The sequence below is a fragment of the Gymnogyps californianus genome, chromosome 18 (genome assembly GCF_018139145.2).
Source record: "Gymnogyps californianus isolate 813 chromosome 18, ASM1813914v2, whole genome shotgun sequence".
Classification (NCBI taxonomy): Eukaryota; Metazoa; Chordata; class Aves; order Accipitriformes; family Cathartidae; genus Gymnogyps; species Gymnogyps californianus.
The window spans coordinates 1,992,826-2,016,742 of record NC_059488.1 but is presented as its reverse complement, the minus strand read 5'-3'; the positions used below and the strand labels follow the sequence as shown (position 1 = coordinate 2,016,742).

At 46.0% G+C, this 23,917-nt stretch overlaps 1 protein-coding gene across 1 annotated transcript in view; it reads right to left on the bottom strand.

The window, feature by feature from the left end:
- LOC127023688 (discoidin domain-containing receptor 2-like) overlaps window positions 1-20,878 on the bottom strand; it is a 35,006-nt gene extending 14,128 nt beyond the window's left edge. The window contains exons 1-10 of the mRNA XM_050907955.1: window positions 20,815-20,878; window positions 15,825-15,927; window positions 13,344-13,572; window positions 9,437-9,584; window positions 9,122-9,227; window positions 6,181-6,367; window positions 2,655-2,901; window positions 1,552-1,644; window positions 866-1,023; window positions 432-627 (exon numbers count right to left, since the gene is read on the bottom strand). Of these exons, the coding sequence (XP_050763912.1) occupies window positions 432-627; window positions 866-1,023; window positions 1,552-1,644; window positions 2,655-2,901; window positions 6,181-6,367; window positions 9,122-9,227; window positions 9,437-9,584; window positions 13,344-13,572; window positions 15,825-15,927; window positions 20,815-20,878 (1,531 nt within the window). The remainder of the gene's footprint in view (window positions 1-431; window positions 628-865; window positions 1,024-1,551; window positions 1,645-2,654; window positions 2,902-6,180; window positions 6,368-9,121; window positions 9,228-9,436; window positions 9,585-13,343; window positions 13,573-15,824; window positions 15,928-20,814) is intronic.
- Between the last annotated feature and the right edge of the window lie 3,039 nt (window positions 20,879-23,917).

Here is a 23,917-nt window from a genome sequence, read left to right as displayed (position 1 = left end):
CTTTTTCTAAGGGAATTTCCAAGAGCCCTTGCTGCAGGAAAAGGTGCTCAAGGTCTTCTCCACCAGCCAGTCTGGACAGCCCAGCAGTGCTGCAGGCAGAGACTCCACTGCCAAGGGGCTGATGAGACAAACAATGTATGATTGCCAAAACCAGCTCCTAAAAGATGACCTGGCTAACGTACAAACACAGTCTTCAAAGAGAACAATAAAAGGCCACCACCCTCTAAGGGGGCTGGTGCTCCATCTTACACAAAGTTACACACTAAAAGGTTTCAGAGCTCCAGAATATTGTCTTAGGTGCCTGGGTTAGTATTGTATTGCATAGGAGTCAGAGAAGATTACTTAGACACTGAGAAGTGGCACGTTTTAAAATCTGAGAGAAGCGATAAAAGAAAAAATGCATAACTTCTGGAGACTGACGATTACGTTACCTGAATCCTCTGCACTTTGGGAGAGTTCTGGAAGCTTTTGGAGCAGCGTAGCTGGCTGGTGATACTCCAAATCCAGTGGGAAAGCACGTTCATAGGTGGGATTGGACTGGTGGATCTGGGTCTGGTTGTTGGCAATGGTGTAGCTGTAGAAGGAGAGGCGAACTGTGGCATCCTCCTCCAGGATTCGACGTGGGGCCTGCAAGAGAGAAAAAAATGCTGAGGCGATGCTCAGTTGTTAAGTAATGTATTGGCTGCAACCACAGCCATCTCCAGTAACATCTTGGATAGGACTGGCATCCTCCCCTGCTGTGAGAACAGGGTTTTAGCTACTCTATGGAGCTGGGGAAACCCTGTGCTTTCCAAATAATTCTGAGCTCATTAGGGTTAATGCTTAGTACTGAACTTCTGTCTGCAAAATAGCCCCATTGTATTACCTTTTCCAACCTTTTTTGAACATATTGCTTCCAAAGAATAATGATGATAATCATCAGGAGCAGAAGAATAATAGCCACAAGGCAGCCCACGAGGATGGAGGTATTGGAGTCATCTGCCTTCTCTCCTATCCAGGTGCTGGTTACAGACGATGTGGTTTCTACAATCATAGAGGTATGAAGAAGAATCTGGAGTTAACAAAGCACAGGTTGTTATCTGTGCTGGCTAACTTCCTACGTGTCCCTTCCTACCATCTGGTACAGAAAAGATGTTAGGCAGCTTCCTGAGCATTAACATTAGCTGTGTTCACATTTTGCTCTTATTAGGAATTCTCATTTTGGAGACTTGCAGCTAAGAGGTGTGCAGAGGACTTCTGCAATCAAAGACTGTTCTTATCATTGGAACAGATTCCTGCAATGGATCCATATTAGAGCAGACAGTTTTCAGAGTTTCACTGGCTGCACATATGCCTTCAGCCCACTTGCTCTGACGCAGCCTCGACCAGCTGAGGGAAGAAGAAATAGCTGAGGCTTGGAGGACTGTAAGATGCAGCCCTGTGCAGGAGGGCAATAACCAGGCCATACCCACATCTCCAGAAGTGGAGGGAGAGACCACGTTAACTAGGATGTTACTGTGAAATCCCCCAACACATGAGCCCTTGGCACGGCTAAGCGACAGAAGTCCTTACCCCAGGTCCCCTCAGTAACGTTGCACTCTGTTTCCAGGAGATCTGTTGTGCTTGTGGCTACCGTAACAAAATTAGGATTCACGCTCTCCATGTCTGTGGAAGGGAAGGGAAAGTGTCAGTCCAAACAACCTCCCTGCTCCTGCCAGCGGTCAGTGCAATCCCAACCGCCCCCCCAGCTTCCCAAGCAGGACAGGGCTGAGACTCACGCAGCAGGTCACGAACAGCGAGAGCAGAGATACCTGCTCACTCAGCACTTCCCAGCACACCTGCAGGAACGAGCCTCTGCGTTGAGCAGCGTGTATGTCCTGACCACAGCAAACCACCAGTGTGTGCAGGACCCTTCCCTGAGCTTGGCCAGACACAGGGGACTGGAGCAAGAGCTTTTTTTCCATTTCAGCACGATTATAAGAATCGCCATCCAGGCTAGACCAAGAGTCTGCCTAGTCCCACATGTGACAGAGGGTAGCCAGGAGGGGCTGCTATCAGCAAGATAAGCAACAAGTTGCAATCAGAGCATTGCTTCCCCAGGAAGGTCCTCTCACTATAGCTGCTTAGGGACCTTCGAGCAGGAAGCTACAGCCAGATCATTTCACTGTCAATGCTGGCGGTTTTCTCCAAGACTCTTGTCCTTTCCCTTCTAGAGCCTTTTAAAGCACCTCATGCACTGACTTCTGTGTCATAGTTAAGACTTGGAAAAAAAAAGTCAGCCTCTTATTTTTCATAGTCTGCTAACTTAATCATCATCTGTAGATGTACTTAAATTATTCATAACAAAATATTTGGTAAAGAGAAGTAAAAATCAACCCCGTAACCAGCAGGCAACTGTCTCAAAAGAAGAAATGCTCTATAGTCCGATTTTTGGTTGCCCTGGTTGTGCTTCTGCACATGTGCATCAGTATCAGCCTGAAAAGCATCCACTGTAGACTGGACCTTTCTGCCCCTGCATTGCCCTCCCAACCCTCTCAGTGCTTCTGCTACCTCCTTCCCATTGTGTAGCTCCACAGTGCCCTACACTCCTGTTAACCCTACATATCCCGCACCTCCACACCATCTCTTTTGCTCTCTGTGCTTCGCCAGATCTGCTTGACTGGAGGAATACTCACCTGACTGGAAGGAAATCTCGCTCATCATCATCCAGGTGTCAGCAAAGTAGAAGCGGCAAAGTATGGCTTTACCTACGCGCTGATTGAGGGGGACAGTCACAAACCTAGCGCTGGGGTTTTTGTCATCTAAGACAGTTGCCACTCCGACAGGTTCAGACTCCCAGTCTGCAATCAGGCGTGGTTTGAACAGACACTCCACCTTCTGGAAGATCTTCACCCCCTTGGAAAACATGTTGTTACAATGCACCTAGGAAGAAGGGAACAGATCAATCGGACAGGAGGAAGATTTACTGAAACCTAAATCAAGCCTCAGGGATTTTCTGTTCATGAAGATTTTCTATTTCTAATATCTCCCTGTATGAATACTCCTCACCCAGAATGAGTGACTTGTTCCAGTATAGCTCCAGCCATTCACAGTGTGCAATGAGAACATTTGTGCAAAAAGTTATTCTGAAATAGCTCTTAACTTTACATGCAAAAGCTACATTAATGGTCAAATTTTGGCAGGCTTTTCAAAAGGCCCATACAAAAATCCACCAAACAAACCCTGTACTAATCTAAGGTCTCGCAGACCAATTCTCCTTGAACTTACATCCTAAGAGGGGAAAGAAAATCACACCTGGGCTCTAGCCTCTTTTAGAAAGCCTTCAGCATCTGCAGTCTAAGCTAATTTCTTCCAAAAAAAGCTACAAGTTCAAGAAGATATTCCCCTGACATACAGCAGCTCTTCTGCTGTGGTTGCACCTTGAAGACAACTGAGGATCTAAGTTTTAAGAAAACCATCATGTAAGCCTGCATCCATCAACCTCTCCTCGTGGCTCATCACCAGGTTGTTCCTGCTGCAATGGCACCACTGGTTTAGCTAGTGACGCTGGAATTTAAACTGCAATCACTATGTTGCCAAGGTAACATCTCACTAAAACAAAGGCATCCTCTCTCATCTCTGAGTTACAGCTCCACATAGTCCACTTCCAGACTAAGCGGTTCACAAACTGCTTTCAGGCTGACTTCACACCTCCGTATTTGGGAGGTTTGTTTTACCCTCCCAAGAGCCGGTAGCAACTTTCTCCCTTCCTGCTCTTGGGCTGCACCCAAACCGAGAGGCTCCAGCATAAAAGTGGCATCTCTGTCTTCCTGGGTTGCGGCACCGCAGACCCATCAACTCCAAACACTTCGCGCTCTCCCAGGCCTCCAGCACTTCCAAGGAAGCAGGCTTCATGAAGAGGGACAAGCCTTGTAAGGATCCTTTATGCTGTTCCACTGTCTTGAGTGCAAATCTTGCCCTGCACCTTTTTAAACAAACAAACATGACAGTTTAAGTTCTGCCATGCAGTCCTGAAGATCTGGACCACAGTATCTTGGCACTGTGGCCAGTGACCAGGAACCAGAAGGAGTAAGGTGACCCTTAAAGTCTTCAGTGTCCCTGAGTCTACTCCATTTTCATAGCCATGGTGGTCCAACCCTCCCTAGCAACTCTAGAAATTATTTCCTAATGACTGTGGAGTATTAGCAACCGTGACAACAAGTTTCCAAACTAAGTGCAGCTTTGAACCCTATTAATTGCTTGGCCTCTGCAAGGTCTTGCAGTGAATAGCAATGAAGCAGTAATGAGGACAACAGGCCTGATGAGCAGTAAAAAGACAAAAGAAGGGTATTTGTGTATAATTAGGAACAGATGAAGCTTAGACAACGTTATTCAATAAGGAGAAATAGTCATCCATAACAAGGCAGGAAAGCCTGACGCCTGCAATATACAATTTGTGCCGTATTTGGACAGGAGTTGGACATGTTTGCATCTTGGACTGATAGAGACACTTTCTATTCCAAACACCGCCTACTGAAGTCCAATTTTATAATATGCAAGCCTAAGTAACTTGCAATGCAGTTGCAGTATTTGCTAACATTTATTTTTAATACTTTCTTGGATACTGGGGAAGTTCAGAAGACTGGGATAAAGCTAACAGGTATGAAGATACAAAAAAGTATTTACAGACCCCCTAGCCTGTACAAAATAAATGCAAAGCTGAAAGAGGCAACATTCAATAAATAATGAAAATAATTTAAGCTAATCAATACAGCTTTATAATGAAATACTAGATGAAGTAGGTATTTTTATGAGCTTATGTGTTTTGTTGATCAGGATGGCTGTGTTTACATGACAGACTTTTGTAAGGCGTCTGATTTACTCATTATAACATCTGACTCCAATTAACATAGTATGAACTCATGAATTATATTAATTTGATTAAAAATTGGCAACTAGTAAGTCTTACAAATTTTAAGGCACAAATTCTTCTGTCTGTTTTTCTAACAGGAATGTATTCCTAGCTCAAGGTTATTTGCCAGCTTTTTCAATGATCCGAAAGAGACAGCAGAATCACTAGCAATAAAATAAATTAAATGGGGAGGGGCGGGGGGGGAATCAAAGTTTCCTAAAATAATCTGAAGTTTTCAGGACTGACTCATTTCAGGGTAGTGAACTCGGGAACAAAATGCAAGTGATGCTTTCTACACTGGACTTTTATCCTGGACACCAATAACTTTGAACTGACTTTTAGCAAGATAAAGTCGTAATGAACACTGGCTCCGTATCCATTGGCTAGGACTAATATGATCACAAGATTCATAAACAAAGAAGAATCATCCAAAAGCAGGAAATTGGTACCATTCTTTTATGCAGTTTGATGGAAAGCCTGCATCCAGTTCCAGTTTCTATACCTCCAAAAGAGTGCTGGCAAAGAAAGAAAGGATTGGAAGATAGCTACAAAAATGACCCTGGATCTCACAGGGAAGGCATTGAGAAGTTCAGCCAACTTAGTTTACTGAAGCAAAGATTAAGAGAGTGGTTTAATCACAGTGTAGAAGCAGGAAAATTTCTGAGAAGGCAGGACTCTTATTTTTGCCAGCGAAAGCAGGCTAAGAGCCAATGGTTGAAAGTTAAAAATAGATAAAATAAAACTAGGGTAAGTAACCACCAAAACAATTTACTTAAGGATGTGGTGTGTTCTCCTTCATTTGAAATCTTTACAAGAAAAGCCACCAATCCTTTTTAAAAGATTCTGCTGTTTACTACAGACTCAAAGTTCAGCTCATCTTTTTCCTGTGAGTTTAAGTAATTTCCCACAGCACAAGCACAGACTGAGGCATCCAGAGAAATTTTTGGTCAAAATGGAAGCACAACCACATTCCTTTACCTCAAGGGTCAGGCAGCCCCTAGACAGTAAGTAGCCTACATCCTAAATCCTTCTCAGCTGCCTAACCACTGCTTCAGGTGTCTGCTTTTTATTCCTTTAAGCCAAATACTGAAAGGAGAGTGTCTGAGCTCTGGAAAGGCAAGTGCTCCCCTGCTTCACCTTTCTACATTGGCAAACTTGGGACATCTCCTGCTCGAATTCTGCCTACGGTGGACTCTGCTGTCAGGAACCTTGTATCCTCCTGCTTTGGGAAGAGGACCCAAAGGGGCAATCTGGAAGGACGCAGACCCAAAGCCTGCCCCAGACTGCTGGAGAGGGACAACGCTGACTACCTTCATGGACGTGAAGTTTCGTGGTCGGTCAAACTGGAACTCCATTTCAACAGAGCCCGTGCTGAAGCTCTCATTCTTCCAGCCAACATAGTCATAGCCTGGCCACACACGGTACTGGTGGCTCTGCGTGAAGTCGTCCAGTCCTAGCACACCATCTGTCAGCTGGCCCAGACCACCGTACAAGTGCCTAGCAAGAAAGAACCAACAGTTAGGCAGAATACCAGCCAGGAGAGCTTAAATGTGAAGAAAGCACATGGGTCCTTCAACTGGTACCAGGAAAACATTAGTTTATTTACTCTTAACCCATCCTGGACAAGAACTCATTCCTTGTTCTTATGCAACATCACCTTTATTTTGTTCAGGCTGTGCTTTTAAAATCTTTCCCTGCTTGGGAAAAGGCGGAAGTTTCTGCATTGATATCAAGCACTGACAGCAAAGCCAAGCTACGAGCAGAGCTTCTTGAGAACGAAAACTGAGACTAGAGAAAATGACACTGTATGCTCTCCAAACAGAGAGCTTTAATTGCAGCGTTTCACCATGGAGCTGAATGGGAGGAACACTGTTCCATCCTGTCCTGGGGGAATCAGCAGGGAAAGTTTTACAGGCAGGCACAGAAAAGCAGGAAAGAGCAGCGAGACCACGGCCAGCTCACTCAGCCACAGCCAGTTCTAACTGGGATCATGTCTGGCATTGCTCTTTGTGCAAGAGGAGAGTGTTATGGGCTCTGTTTCCAAGTCTGATCAGACTCTTCGCCCAGGACCCTGCCTCATTCTACTTCCTATCTGAGAATGCAGAGCCCACTATACAGTTTTCCAGCACTGTCCCAGAGCAGAAGATGCCAGATGTGGTACACTCCTGACCCACCTGCCCTCCATGAGCCATCCCTGGCATGTCCCTTGTCCTACAGCAGAGAACGTGCAAGCAGTTCAGCTGTATTAGTGCCTGAACTTGCTCCCTGGACCCATTTCACTCAGCTGCCTCTAGGCAGTCTTTGTAACTTGGGCTGGGCTGCTGCTACATACACTGCAGCTCTGCAAGTGCATTCCAGGTGAGCCCTCCTGTCACTAGAATTTGCACAGGTATGCATGCCTTTGAACTCCAAAACAGGATTAACAGCTGGAAAAGGCAGACTCCTGCTTCCAGGCCAGTCAGGCACAAGACCTAGAGGTTAAGTAGTTTGAAAGAGCCCTTGCTTAGCACGTTGGGTTTTGTGCCTACATCTGTAGCTCCCTGACACTCCCCAGCAGACCCAGCTTCCTAAGCTAGGGCTGGACAGCTAAGTGCAACACCTGCATCTTTCTGCACATAAAAACTTTTTTTTTTTAATATCCAATCCCTACTATATCAATGCAGCTTGAAAACATCAGATATTAACATACAAAGACATTGTTAGCCAGTATCTTGCAACATCCTACAAGCATGAAGAATGTACTTTCCACCCCGTTATTTTAACCTCCAGCACGACAGAACACAAATAAGTTTACAAAAATCACCTCTAAGCATGAAAATATTTTAGGCAACAGTAAAAATTTTCAGGAATTTAATGACAACTGAAACAGGACATATAATGAAACCACCTTAAGTCAATGGATGACACCAGGTCACTGAAGAGACACTGTCAGATCACTTACTAGGCACATTCCTGCACAGGCAGGGATACGCTGCTTCAAGAGGATACCCATGCCCAAGTTTGTCTGAGGTTAAGCCGTTGAAACACGCTGTATCTGTATATATTAGGTATTTATATCTGTATTTATAGCAAAGAAAGCGGTCACACTGTCTGAAAGTTCAGCCAGTTACTTAACATTTTGGATACAGACTCTTAATGAACTCTCCTTCCACGAGAGTCAACCATTGGGTAAACCACAGACACCTCAAAGTGTCAATAACATGCCACCCTACCTACCTAATTTCAGTGATGTGAAAAATTAACAGACCTTGTAATGAGCCATCAAAATCCAGTTACTTTAGGCTTTTTGACTCCAAATTGGAAAAGCATCATACCCAAGAAATCTTTACAGTGAGTAATCAGCCACCTTCCTCTCATACCACATTGGCAGTGGTGCCTCTGCTGACCTGGAGCTTCTCACAGGGAGTGATGCAGTTTTCCAAGTTGTTTCAAGTCCATCAGAGCTTTGTTTTCAAAAACAATATCTCAAATCTGTCCAGAAGCTCACAGGTATCAAGTGCAGGCCTAGAGTTCAGGTGTTGCGCACTTTCTCAGATGCCCAGTTTACCCTGAAGACCTCCTGCAACAGTTTAAGATGCAGTCTGCTAGAGAATGCATTTCAGATATCAAACTGCAGAAGCAACAAAGGCAATGAAGAGGGGAAGGACCTTCATCTGCTCCAGGGACACTGGGACTGCACAGGTAGAAGGTCCAGCCAGCTCTTCCACTCCAATCTGGGGCAACAGAAGAGTAGCAGCACCTTACGATCTGCAGTATCAACGACAGCTTAAGGCTATACCTGAACCAACAAAGAAATCAGTGCAATGAATACGGTCACAATTACAGACCAAGAGCGATGAGGGCTTTAAGGCAATCAGACACATCAGGACTGTGTCATCACATCATGTAAAGATGGAAGCTATGAACAAAGACAGCACTTAGCTGTGTAAGGACACACTCTTCTCTTTAAAGAGAAGCAACAACAACTTCCAATAACAAAAAAAAAATATTTCTTCCCTGCCAGCCTTTGTCAGCTGGGGGAAATGAATCTGATGCGTCCTGAGCCCATGCCCTCCTTTAACAGAGCAACTAACAACGTGTCAAAGGGCCTGGAATAACGAAGCCACGGTGCTTTGGAAAACTAGTAGGCTAGCTTGCAGTTCTGGAGGTCTCAAATAAGTGTTTGGGATACAAGATACTAGTGACAGGGTAAGCAGGAAAGAAGAGATAATTTGCACAGTGACCGAGAGAGAACAGGACGACTTCTCCCACCTGCGCTCCTGGTAGCCATCATAGGTCGAGTCATTCAGATAAACGATGGGGAAGCCAGGAGCCGCTATTGTCCCTCCTTCAGGGATGCTATAGGATGCCAAACCATCTAAAAAAGAAGGCCATATACCTCAGAAATACAGCAGCAGCAGCCTTCCATCATCTCTGTCCATATGATCCTTTTATTTATGATGTGGACCAACAGAAGCAGTTCCGTGGGCCTGGGATTCCCTCTGCACACGTGGGGACGCAGGTGAGTCCCAGTCAGCGTTGTGTAAGGACTACTTTCCAGTGACAGGCATGGAAATTGCTACTTACCATACCAGACACAGCCATAGAGCTCTACCCTCATACAGACAGTCATTGGCATCTCCGTCACAGGAATCACCCGGATAAAACGTGCAATGATGGGAGGCCGAAGATCTTTCAAGACCACGTCGTAAGTATCGATGTTGCCTTGGATCACCTGGAGAAGAGAGATCCTTACCAGCAACTTCTCCCTATTGTGCTGTTCGCTTGTACAGTGGTGTATCTGTACCCTGTCATTTGAGAGTGGGGAGCTTTCCCATGCAGTATCTGCAGAGGGTTAGCTGCTGCTGCTCCCCTCCTCCTACCTGGTACATGGCTTACAGGGTGAAGGGTGCTGCCATTTCACCTCCTGTCCACTGCAGACCCATACCAGGCAGTGCTCTGAGGGAGAGGAGAAAGGCAGGTGGGAGATGAATGTACATGTGGACTATACGTTGTAGAGAGCTCCGCTTACTAGTACGTAACCTCTCTTTCTTCAAGTGAGTCTCCATGTACATTCTAACAATAGGTAACTGAGCACTTGCCCTCATCACTAGTTACCTGGTGGAGGGTCCTGATGTCCTTTCTCTATAGGCCAACAAAATTCCAGAGGTGCTGTAGTGTTTGGGGGATGAAGGTGCAAGCAGCTGCACAGCAGATGTCTTGAACTGAAGTGTTCAGCATTGCCACAGTCACCCCATCCTGCTGAAGTACAGTCTGATACGGCAGGGACTTTCACCGTCCCCTTCAGTTTCGCTATGGTTCTGGGAACAGTCCACTATTTATTTGTGTGTGGAAATAGCTGAAGCTGTCAATCCCCCAGCAGTGGACACAAAGTGCCTAAGAGACTTTTTGGAAAGGATTTGGACCTATGGAAACAAAATAAGAACACTTTTGATATCGGACGTCTGAATTACAAGTGTGAGGGCTCCTGTTCAAAGATGCTATTGGTGGGAAGGATGAATCAGAGGCTGAGGTCACTCAAAAGACCACGTAGATTGCAATTGTTGATGTACAGGCAATTTTAAAGATGAGGGAGGCCAACAGAGAGCAGAAAGGTGGCTTCCTCTTCATGGCAGCAGGGAAGATCTCCAGTGAGTGAGTGTGGCTGGAGAGTCCACTGAGAAGTGAACGACCTTATTGTATCACAAAAAGAAACCACTCAGAAGACTGCATCTCCCTGAAGCAGAGCCAGCCACATCTGGTGGTCTACTGGACTGCACCAGGATAGCTGTGAAACAGTTTCCTGCACTGGCTGGACAGCCCTACAAAGGTGCACTGTCCCAGGAGCTGCCCAAAGAAAACAGAAGGAAAGCCAAAAAGTAAGCTCGCTTCCTCATCCTCTTCAGCTCCTCAACAGGCTTTTAAATCTGCAGCCTCTTAATATCTCTCTTCCTAGGAGAAACACCCATGACTTCTTCCAGTGAAGTAGGGACACATAAGTAATCCTTGTCTTCACAAACCACATGACAATGGTTAACCCTTTCAGCTGTCAGATGGCCTAAGACAGGAGACCTGGAAGCCACCTAGGCTGGCTCCACAAGACCTTGCTGATAGAAGATAAAACCCAAGAGGAGACAGCATATGGCAGAATATCCCACATCTTCATCACAGAAGTTGGACAGATCATCTGGAGTTGACCATTTGTCAGGGAATCTCTCAGGTGGCAGATATGTCATCAGCCAGAAAGTCCTAGATGGACACAGTGCTGGACAGAGTAAGAGGAAGAAAGCTTCAGCCATCCCCCTCAGAAAAAGGGACCTTTGCACCAGCTCCATAGTGGAAGAGCTGATATTTTTGCCTGTCCTGTACAGACATCTTCTGAGAGAAGCAAAAGAGAAGATGCACTTTGCGTAGCACCTCCACAAGGTGGGGTTGCTGCTATTGAGCACACAGTTTCTCAGGGCCAAAAAACTCAAAGTGAATCAGCTGCGTGTGGAACAAACTCAGCACCAGTTTCCAGTCCTGGACACTACTGATGCCAATGTTCCCAACATCAAGAGTGAAGTGGTGCTGCTGGCAAACAACGGCAGGTGGCTGAAACCAGAAGCTGATGAGGGACCAGGACTTAACAGCGCTGCGCCATGCAACATTAGTGCCGATGGAGAGGACCATCCTTAAGTGGTGTCAGAGACAAGGAGACACCAAATTGACTCTTTGCTTTTACTGAGCAAATTAAAGCTGGAGGTGACTCTCCTGGTGAGGAGCAGCATGTGCGACATATCTGAAACGTAGCAGCACAGTGAAGGGGTTTGTTTGGTTTTTCTGACTGAAACCATTTGTGTGATCCCCTCGGACAGAGACATGCCAAGATGGGCTCACATAGTCACGCTCTGAAATATCAGTGATTGGGCATCTATCAACTGCAGAACTGGAAGAGGCCTTCCTAATGCATACAAATAAGTAGATTAGGATCTTGCACCTCCATCTGTACCTCATTACAACGTTTGAATGATTTTACAGGACATTTTTACCAAATTATTTGACCAGACAGCAGTGCTTCTGAAATATAGATTCACTAATGGAATATGCCCCTTACTGGTGACACATTTTGAAAAATGTGTTTTATGGAAAGTCATTTTTCAGAGGAGCTGAAATAGCAGGAATTGCACCCCATTGTGTATGTCCAGAACAGCAGGAGCAGAGGAGCAGAAGCATCTTCTCTAAGGACACCAGGAGGGAAAACCTTTTGGTCTCATGCGATGGAGAACAGGTACACACACACTGACAGAATATATGTGGACTTCCACATATACAGAACAGAAAAGAGGATGGCTCAAATTATAGCATCATACACAGCTGAATACATGCTCATTACCTTATTATGGCCTAAGAGGGAGATCTTGCAAAAACTGACCCATACTAAAATACCTGGCACTAACACCGTCCTGACTGCCTGAGAACACTGCTCTGCACAGGACTGGGGTGGGAGACAAGGGGCATTTAGCTGCTTGTGGACAGTGGAACCAACTGAATTCTGGTGTAACTCAAGATGCAGACAGACTTGACCTAAGAAAGTACCGACGAAGAACAGTTAGCCCCATGGAGTTTAAACTTCCCCTCCCATCCTGGAAACACAGCATTTGTAACACACAGCAAAATGTGATGAATGGGCAAGATAATGGTAATGGCCAAACAGACGATCAAAGGTCTGAGTGAGCAAATAATTCATTAACAAGCTGGAAGCTGTTACCTAATACTGCAATACAGACCCCCCTGTGACTTCCAAAGCACCCCCAGTGCAAGAAAACATCACCATACCCAGTACCTTTCTAGCCTGGCTTAGGTCTTCAGACTCCACAAGCCAGCCTGAGGCAGGGTGATCAGGTCAGACGAGCTGCAGATGAGAGAAGGGGATTCCTTCCCAGGGGAAGTTTCATAAAGGCTTATGAACACGACCAGAGCACAGCCAGTGCTGTGTGCTCAAGTCTGGAGATAGCAGGAGACAGCTGTGGTGAGCAGGGAAGTCTCTTCGAATGTCTCTGCTCAGCACATTTCCTACCCTCTAAACTCCTTCCTCCTCCTTGCTCCCTACATTGAACACTGCTATCAGACATCCAGAAACTCATCTCCATTCCCTGCCACCCCCTCCCTTTTTTTAATCACAAAGCAGGCATCTGCTTTGCAGCTTCCAATTTAGAAGCAAGTGTCTGGCTGGTAGAGGGACATTCACATGATGTTTTGAACATGGACAGAAAGGTAGTGAAGAGCCACAGTTTTCAGTCACAGCAATGGCTGGGATTTGGGGGATCAGGTCAGGGGAATAACAGTCCAACATCACAGCAAACACAGGACTAAGGACACTGAATGCCTGACAGAGAAGAGTCAGGATAAAGTACGATGCACTAGGCAGTACGCAGAGGACGTGCCTTCTACAGTCTAATTCTCTATGACTTGACTTCTGCGTGCTCTATGGTTCAGTTCCTAGTACACTCACCTTCCTGCCCTGACGATCTTTCCAGGAGATCCAGCGCTCTCCGTTGCGACTATAGTCAATTCGGTAAGCACGGGCAAATTCTTTGCCTGTGGCACGGGCATGCCGTCCCTGAGTCCCAATCAAGGTGATGAAAAAGAGCTTGTGCAGGTCAATTTGAAGGAACTGTACATCTTCTGGTTGCAACAAGCCAGCTGGGCACCAGGCTCCATCCCCCTCTTCCCTCTGTAACCTGAGAGAAAAACCACACATTAAAAAAATGTCACTTCCAAGGATCCAGCCTTCCCAGTAACTGAGGAAACACCTTGAACCTTTGAGAATTGGGAGAAAGAAACCAAATCAGCAAGTGAGACCTGACAGCTGGCTACCAAATACCTCTCCCCTTCAGGGTGATGGCTGATTGAGACTGAGAGTCCTGTAACCAGTTTTGCCCTGTTCAGAACAACTCCCTCAGTTTCAGATATCTTTCATTAACTGTTAGAAGTAATTTCTTTCCCAGACACACACTTTCACATCGATCAGAAACAACTATGCTACTCAGTAGGTAATTGCATACTGCATGCTTTTTAGCACCTTGCTGGTTAAGTGCATCCTCACTTCTCCTAAACCCCACACAGTAAGGCCTGAACCTCTGCTTGACCACCTCCTACACCTCTAACAAGCACAAAGAGGAGCTATCTTAAAAACACGTTTTAGAAAGAAAAGCTCTGCCCATCTACAAATTATTCTGGATCACTTCAACGCATCTTTCACATTTCCTTCATTCATCAGAGCTGCTTGTGCAGGACACTGCTAGGTGTACGATGTGAAGGTCTGCTTTGAAGTTGAACATTGTGGCACCAGCTGCAAAGATTAAGGCTTTTAGCCTTGGAGATTGCATGCCGAGCAGTGCTGTAGCAATCAGCAGGTGGAGCCACTGAAGGAAACACTGCCTTACCTAGGCTTCTGTAGGCTCAGCTGTGCAAGCCACAAGGTGGTGAGAGTTTTAAATGTGAAAAATTTATCCAGACACAAAAAGACCATGTGGCTTTTTAGCAACAGCGATTTCTTAGCAAACAGCAAGCCCTCGAAGTGCCCTTGTCTTTCGGACAGCTATCCCATCTCTAACTGATGGAATCGGTGAGTGCCAACCCCCGTGCATCACGGAAGGCAGTACCCAGGAGACACTGAAGGTCAAGGCACAGGCTAGAGAAGATTTTTGTCTCAGGTTGGTCAGCTGTTTGTGCAAGACTTTCTTACGGTAAAGTGGCAAATAAAAGAAGTTATAAGAAAGGCAGGAAGGGTGACTGAAATGACAGGGACAGACATCTGCATAGGACAACTATGACCTCTAACAAAATGAAGTCAGCTAGAGGGTGCCTTCATGTCTTCACCCTGTGGACATCCAGCTGCCCTGGCAAAGAGATGATGGTAACAGATGGTAAGTGATGCCTGAATTATTTGCAGAACTGGAGATAAGCCATACCTCAGAGAACAAAATAAGTGTCTCAGCTTTCAGAGACCTACAGGCTTGTTCAAACTCCATTAAAACACACGACACTTAGCATCTTTGCTCTACCACAGACTAAGAAGAAAAAAAAAAAATCAAGCACTAGGAGAATTTTATGATTTTGGACTGCCCAAATTCATCATAAAAATCTAAGTGTCATAGTTAACCTGAAATTCATATCTGACTTCCACCAAAACTGTAGGAATGTTTGATATTATCTTTATAAACAATTCTAAGTAAACTTACATTTGTAAGTATTTTGCGAATCATCAGTTAGTAGCTTTGAGAGAAATGAAATGACAAAAAAATTAAAAGCCAAGCTTATGAGAAAGACCGTAGCACTGCTTGACACTGAAAGAAAATCCTTTAGCTGCTTTTTAACAATTTCTTAACTCTGCAGTTTCCAGGTTTTTGAGTCAAAGTGGACACAGCCCATTTCCTCAATAGGATGCTGTTGAAAAGTTCCTCCTCGTAAATGATTTCCTATGATTTAGTTTAAAGCGCTCTACAAGAATCCCAGGGGCACTGTCTCTAGCTGACCTGTAAGTCACAAATCCATTAGAGATTTATTCACAGACCTATAGGAAGATGAGGGTCGGAAGCAACCTCTGGAAGTCTCTAGTCCAATCTCCGGCTCACAGCAGGGCTAATTCCAAAGCAACAGTGTGTTGCTCAAGGCCTTGTACAGCCAAGTCCTGAAAATCTCCAAACACTGAGGCATTGCCACCCCTCTGGGTACCTGTCCCACCACTTCATTCTCATGGGGAAGGATTTTTTTTTTTCCTTAATATTGAATCAGAATTACCTGTATTACAGCTTGTGACCACGACCATTGCCTCTTGGTCTTTCACTACGCATTAATTAGACTTAATACGGAAGCAGTGAACAAGCTAAGCAAACAGGTTTCTTTAAGGTTGAGGGAACTTCTTCCTCAAATACATATTGGATATCTAGAAGAAAAAAAGGATTACATTTTTTGCCAGAGATTAACCTACCGTGCATACTGGGGTCCTGTGGAATCATACCACTGGCTGGAAGCAGTGATGTCTTCATCTCGTATCGTCCCTTCATGCATACCCAAAGGGTAACGGCATATAGCTGAAAATGGGAACACAAGCAAGTAAAAAACAAGATCAGTACCAATTCTAAAATTGCCAGACAAGTTTAATTAAAAGGCTATCATGCCTAGGGAATAAACATGGTAATGATAAAATAGAGAATGCAAATAAAAAGGATTAAATGCTTCACAATTACCATAAACTGAAGTTATAAGTAATGAAATACACTCACAGTTAGTATCATTCAGCAGAGTTCTGGTAAGGCAAAAACTTTACAAAGAAACATTTTAAGAACACAAAATGCAAAACCATACTACTGTCACTGGTTGCATGGACCTATTTTACAATGAAAAGTTATTTATCAATAATGATGCGATATAAAAAGGAAGTATTTGTTAAAGATTTTTCTTCTTCTTCTGGAATAAACTGGATGCTTGGCTTGCATTCAAATAGGAACAATTATTATTTTCACCAGTCCAGTAACAAGTGAGAAGTTCAACAGCTTCTATTACAGATGACCAGACTAGCTTATGGAAACATCTGCTCTGTTGTTGTCACTGCAGGTTAGAGCCTACATTTGAGCACAAGCCCCTGAGCAACTACACTGCCCCATCCTGGTCTGTTCCCTGCCTCCAGCCTCAAGTGGAGCAAGCATTTCTCTCCAGGCATGAGAAGACTCTCAAACTTGGTGCCTCCATGGAGTACAGACACAACTGGCTCAAGCCACGGAGCTCTACAAGCTCAATACACCAAAGACAGTGCAGATGTAGCTTACAAATCCAAGCTGGCCAAGCTCTCTCCCCTGACACAAGTTTTTAAAACATGTCTTGGAATATTAGAGATGTTTCAGAAAACTCAAAATCTTAATGTGTTCATTAAGGCTCAGTATTCAAAACAGGCAAGCAAGATATTTTTGTCAGACTGACATCAACAGCAGATTAAAAAGGAAGTTATATGGGATTAAATCGTAAAACAATTAGAAGACAAAAACATAGTCAATGGCAAGTCCCAGAAAAAAAGGAAATTGACTTCCCTACAGATTTTTGGTCTTTGTCCTCTGAGCTCACAGCAGCCCCACCACAACAGCCCCAGCTCCTCCAGTCTGCAGTGACACAGGCAAGTGCCAGCACATGCTCCAGTCACTCCAGAGTGGCACGCGTGTCGGTTGGCATCCTCACTGCTGTGCTGCCTGCTGCCGTATCAGCAGTTCTGCCTGCCTTTCCCTCAGCCAGGGCACTGCCTTGGGTGTCCTCCTCATTGCTGTACCTCAGGACTGCTACCCTTGTACCAAACCTGGATAAAGCTGTTCAGCAGGTTCAGAAGCTACAAGAAAAGACAGAGGCATGAAGCCCACCTTGTTGTTACCACCACAGAGAATAAACAATCGCAGGCCAAATAACTATCTGATAGATTTCAATGTAGAAATGTTTGCAAACAGCTTGTTTCAATAGGTTTGGCTGCAGCTGTTGTGAGGCACAGTATCAATGAATGTGTGATGTTTTATATATTCCTAACTGATCTTGTAAAGGAGATGGGTGGTGAGGTGACAAATTTTGCTGATGATACCAGATTATTTAATATAGAAAAAAACAAATTATAGGAATACATACAAAACAAACTGGAGAACACCATTACACCGCTGTCTGCGTTCATGGTCAGATGCCAGTCAGATATGGAATAGAGCTCTCATGGTTTAACCGCAGCCAGCAACTAAGCACCACGCAGCCGCTCGCTCACTCACTCCCTGCCCCCAGTGGGATGGGGGAGAGAATGGGGCGAGGGGGGGGGGGAGAGTAAAACTCATGGGCTGAGATAAAGACACTTTAATAAGAGAATATACAAAACAAGTGATGCACAATACAATTGCTCACCACTCGCTGACCAATGCCCAGCCAATCCCCGAGCCGCACTGTCCCCCAGCCAGCTCCCCCCAGTTTATATACTGGGCATGACGTCATATGGTATGGAATATCCCTTTGGCCAGTTTGGGTCAGCTGTCCTTGCTGTGTTCCCTCCCAACTTCTTGTGCACTCCCAGCCTCTGCTGGCAGGGCAGTATGAGAAGCTGAAAAGTCCTTGACTTAGTATAAGCACTGCTTAGCAACAACTAAAACATCAGTGTGTTATCAACATTATTCTCATCCTAAATCCAAAACACAGCACTGTACCAGCTACTAGGAAGAAAATTAACTTTATTCCAGCTGAAACCAGGACAAGCTCTTACTCCTTCCTTCTCCCATCAGAAGGCAGAGAAGGCAACACAGATGATGCAAAAGGAAAGATCAGCAGCCTCATCATTACAAAACAGATTACTGAAGTGATGTACGACAAAGATCATTTATATCCTGAAAAATTACTCACTGTCCCTCAAAATACCAGGAGGCATCAAAAGATCAGGTAGTAGAGTTCAAAAACAACATACGCATCCTTAATCTATTAAACACTCCAAATGCCAAAGGTTCACACGGGTTCAAAAATCAGCTAGACAAACTCACAGCTACCACAAGCAAATACACAAGTGCTAGCTCAGAAAGCTCCTAAGCAGCAGACTGCAGTGAGCCGAGAGAGTACCTGGGGTAAAGCACTGCTGTCTGCTTGTCCATCTGTGCGCTCTTCCAGAACCAGCAGGGATGGGACCCTGCTGCAGTTGGGACACCAAGCTGGATGGGCCTCTGGTCTCACCCAGAACATTCATTCATGTCTGAGGTTTCTTAAGAGGCCTGTTTACAGAAGAATTCACTGGGAGGCAGATGGTGTCTGGCTGAGATCAGGCATGACGACTGTGGCTGCTGAAAGCCAGCCGAGAGCTCTAACCCTGCTCTGATACTGAACAGTAAGTTTAGTAAACCAAACTAGCCTCGACTGTCTTCACTCTTACCTGTCCCACCACAGACCAGTACAATCTGATCTATTGCTGGAAAGCTAGTATGTTGCTGAACTAGGGGTAAATATCTGAAGATTTTCCAAAAGGGTAGGGTCATCATCTGAAGCAGAAAGTGATTTTGTGTTTCTGCAGTGGGAGTCCCGTCTGGTCACACCTTATTTAAAGGTCAAGTGCACACCCTACAGCAATGCCAGACGGTGAGCTATTAGTTGGGAAGGACTCTGGGGGACTGGGACTTACTGCAATCCTTAACAAAACTCATTTGTTCACAAACCCAGGGCTGGCAGATGGAAGCCAGAATGTCCCTGGCATCAAGGGATGCACTCTACAGGTGGCCGTGGCTCTCACAAAAATGCACATCCTGTCCAGCAAAACCATCCTTGGGTTCTGCTTAGGTGCCACCAGGACTCCTGCTCAGATATCCCTGACCCTTTACTACGTGCTCAGGGACACACTCACCTGCCATGCAGCCAGGATACACTGAGGCTCAGAAAAGTGTCACAGCTCACATCTGTTAGTGAGGTCAAACAACTGATGCTAGGCAAAAGGACTCCACAGGATCCTTCCTACATAGGTCTGAAATCATCCACAAAGCAGCCCCTTGGGTTTAGAAGGCAATGCAGGAGGTGCTTCAGACCACTCCTGGAGCAGATCAGGAGGTCAGGATAATCAATGGAGCCTGTGGGCATCACAGCCGAGGAGCATCAGCTGGGCTACGGGTGTGCTGGAGTCTGGCTGGGAACAACAGGGCATGGCCCCATGGGGCAGAGAGGCAGCTGAGCAGCTGTGGGAGCTGAGAAAGCAAAGCTGCTTGAGGCAGTCACAGACAGCACTGAGAAGTGTGAGCAAAGCTACATGCTTATTTCTTGGTGGAAAAGACTACTGCAGCATGGTGGGACCACAGCCCTGTGCTCAGAGCCCACCCCACCTCCCAGGATCTGATGGTGAGGGAGCTATTCCTGCACCTTTGGGTGCGCGAACTTCTATACTTACCACCACCAAAAGGAATCTGTGTGTGACTGACCCTCTAGCTGCCATCTTCCCTCTTCTTCCACTAGGTTTTAACCATCAGAACCAGATGGCAACCCCAGTTCAAAGTTGGGCATGTCGGGGGGTGTACAGCGCAGGGAACGGCTGTGTAACAGGGGAGCCCAGGAGTCCCTGCTGAGCTCCCCCACAGGCCTTACTTCACTTCTGGCTGGTTGCAGCACAACCTCAAACCTCTACAAAGATCCACAGGCCAGTGCAGGGTCAGAGCCAGACACAGTCAAAGGACTCCAAACAAACAGAGCCAGATCCAGCAGAGCAAATGAAGGCCCTCAGGGTAGCACCGCTGCCTCACCACACCTTCAGCCAAGCTGGAAAAGGATTAGACTCATTTATTTCACAGACTGTCTCCAGCTCAAACCACCTCCTTATGGGGATTTTTGCACTGTATTGCAGACCATTATCTTACTCATCTCCATCATGATTATAACTTGCCAAATGCTGTAGGATAAGAGGTCATACCCTCCACAGGGACTCATAGGCTCATATCCCTGTCTCCACCCTAGCTTTGTGCCAGGTAGGGTTTCCTACCTTTCCTTCCACACTTCTCTCTCCAGAACCCCTCTTGCTGGCTGAGGAGCTGTGGCTTATGCTTTGCTAACTGGTAATTTGCTTTCCACAGTGAGTACAGTATCTCTGAGCCAGTCTAGAGCCAGGTTTGTTCTGCAGGCCACATGGTCAAAGTGATGAAGGGATAATCAGAGCTCAAGACAGGCCTGCTGAGAGCACAGACCCTCTGGGTGGGCAGAGAAAGGAGTACATCCATGTGCCTGAGCCCTCCTGGGACTGTCAGGAGAGGTGTCTCACTCCAGCACAGCTGTCAAGGAAGACCGGCCATCTCAGTCCAGAGAAGGACATTCAGGAACTACATTAGTGATTATATTTATGTGCTTTCGTTACATTCATATGCATTCACCATGAGAGGCAAAGAAAGGCTGAGAACGAGCATATGAAAGGTGGGAGATCAGAGTCCTCTCCCAGCCTGGCAGCTCCCTACCAGGGTTGACTTCGGTGCCAGATGGCTCAGGCAGTGAGGCCAACAGCAGCATGCAGAAGATCATGGTAGCAATCGGAGGTGCTGCGCAGGGTCAGATGGGTGCGAGTCCTTCAAAGACAGCAGCTGCCATCTACATTTCTGAAAGACAAAGCAAAGACAGAAGATGAGAGTCCTCCAAAGACAGGACTTCTCTGTGCTGCAGACCTGCTATATTGTCCCATTGCCTCCTGACGGGTTGGGCAACCTTCCATGCCTTCAAGAGTGTCTTGACCCCAGCCCGACTCTGACCCATCACCTGATCAGAGGCATAGTGAAGAACTAATGATTGCCTGACTGCCCATACCACCTCTAAAACTATTAATGTAACTCAGCTTTTAGGAGCTCAGCTGCCACAGCTACTGTGCGGACATACTCTCTTAATTGCTCTTAAACAAGTCCAATGCAAAGTAATCTCTCCTCCATCGATTCTTCACTTTCCTTATTATATTAACAAGTACTGAAGCTGCATCTACAATGAATCTCGACAGTCCAACCAGGCTCCCCATGCGGGGCTTATCGACCCAATGCACACCTCTATCTGCACCGGCTGTCTACTCCAAGTAGCCAAGTGGGCACTCTGCAACTTGTCACACAACCTTAAGATAAATGTCTAAAACAGGGCGAAAATAATCTCTCCCTACATGTTCACATTGCTGCCAAAAAAGCATGTGCACTCACACATGCGAGCACACTTAATTTCCTGTTTGGAAACAAGGAAAATAGCAAAGGGCTTAAACACTGGCAATTTCAGTGGAAAGCCATGATAACACCTAAAGGAACACAAGGTCATATCAGCAGTTATGTGAATTCTTTGTGTCCTACAAAGAGCCTCGGGAGGTTCCCATCCTGGAAGATAGCTTTACAGAAGGCAGGTTAGAGGCTCTGTCTCATATTGAAATGTCAGGCGAAAAGAAAACAGAACACATCAATAAATGAAAAGTTGCCAGGACCAGAGAGTGTTTGCTCAAGAATCCTCAGAGTGGTAGTAAAAAGGCAAAATTGAATGTTAGCATTTGTTGGTAAAGGAAGAGAGGATTAAAAAAAGGGACCATCACTATGCCAGTGCATACATGCATGCAAGAGCATCAGATGCCATTAGCTCAGAGATTTGTAACAAAAGGCTGTATTTTTTCCACCCAACATAATTAAACTGTACAAGCCACAGTCGTGAGTTGCCGTGGATACCAAAACAATTGGATATATTCACAAGAGACACCACAGCTTCTTAAATCTGAAGGTAAAACTTTGGCTCAGGAAATCCCCCAGCCGCAGATTGCTAGACGCCCAGAAGCTAAATCAGGGTTAGAATCACTGAGGCTTGCCCTGTTTTTATTCTCTTTCCTAAGGATTTGCTACTGGCCATTGTCCCTGCTGGATTCCATCAGAAAAGATGGCTCTGAGCCTGAAAAACAACTAAGGGTCTTCTTGGGAAAAGAGCCAAACACGCATGCAGAAGGGGAAACTAATGAGCAGTGGATGCTGCCCAGCAGTGCTGTGCCCAACCATGCGACAATGCAAGCAAACCAAAGACGACCTTAAAATTGCCAGGACCCCTCCTGCTTCAGCCACCTCTTGTGCTCCACATGAGCACCCTGGCCAAGGCTGGGAGGAAGGTGACTGCAAGGTTCTGTGATTTTGTGGCACTCAGGCGGTGAGTGTGCAAAAGCAAAGCACTGGAGAGAAAAGGCAGCCCGTATCTCAGCAGGAGGGTCTGGCAATCAGAAAAGAGGTTTTGACCAAGCACTCTCAAGCTACATGTGCATCCAAGGTCGTCTTTCCCCTCTGAAATGGAGTGGGGTGATCTCTGATGCAGTCTGTCACAGGATGGTGGAAATTGGTGTGTTTGCAAGTACCATGGAGCAGAGACTTCTTGTAGCCATGCAGAGGGAGATTTTGTAAAGACATTTTTGCGGCAGAGTTTGAAGACAGACCTGGTGGATGTTAATCTATGCAGGTGATTTGCTAGGGTGCCCTGGAGGCTCCCAAGGCAGGACTCGCAAAGGGAACTGCGGAGAGGTCAGCATTAGAGGAGACTGTCCTCCCACAGGACGTGAGAAAGGAAAGTGTCATGAACATTAAGGCTTTAACCTTAACCACGTTCCTGGAGGAGGTGATGGGAAACACAGCAGAGCGCTCTTTGGTGGTATATGAGGTGCCCTGAGTGTGACTCAGGAGTCTGCCCAGATCAGCTGGGCTATATGGGTGTAGCCCGGGATAGAGAAGATCCTTCCCCTGGGTCCCCATGCTGGACCAGCCACTGAACAGAGCTGCAAGTCGCTGAGGAGACCCTGGCAGGAGAACATCAGCTTGGAGACATCTCCCAGGTGACTTCTCAGCTGGAGGTCTAAAAGCTGCCAGCTGTACTGGAGCCCTCAGACAGCAGAGGATGAGCACACATACACTCCATGCCTGGACTGTTCAGGGCCCAGAAACAGAGCCTGGCAAACAGGGAGAGGATCAGGCAACTGTAAAGGCACAGACTAGCTCTCACCAAAAAACAACCTTGGACTTCCCTCTAACTTGAGATGGGTTAAGGGAAAGGGTGGCCAGAGAGCACTGAAACAGCAATCGTACATGGCTAGGTGAGGACCAGAGCCCACTGTTGAAGGGGGGGGGGGGAAAAAAAAAAAAAAAGAGCAACCCCAGACATCACTGTAAGCGTTCAAATGTCTTGGCTTCCCATTTGATCCAAAAGCCCAAAGAAGGATCAACAGCAGAGAGACAGATGCCTGCAGCAGAGCACAGGGATGAAGGAGCACCCATCCTCTGCCATCAGCACAGAGCTCACAGCCCAGCTTGGATCAGCTACCGCCCCGAGTGAAAAGTACTAAGCTGAGTCTTCGCATAAGGATTTTGTCTGTTGACAAAAGAGTAGTTGTGCTAAGTTTGTCATCCTCTCAAAATGATGTGCAAGCAAGTCGTGACAACGGCCACCAATGTCACAGCAATATAATAATGTGATGTGTAACACAAACAGCAACATTATCTCATTCGCCCAGGTACAGACCAAACACCATAATTTAAGTGTCCATTTGCTTTATACAAAGCTCACGCCATGTTCTAA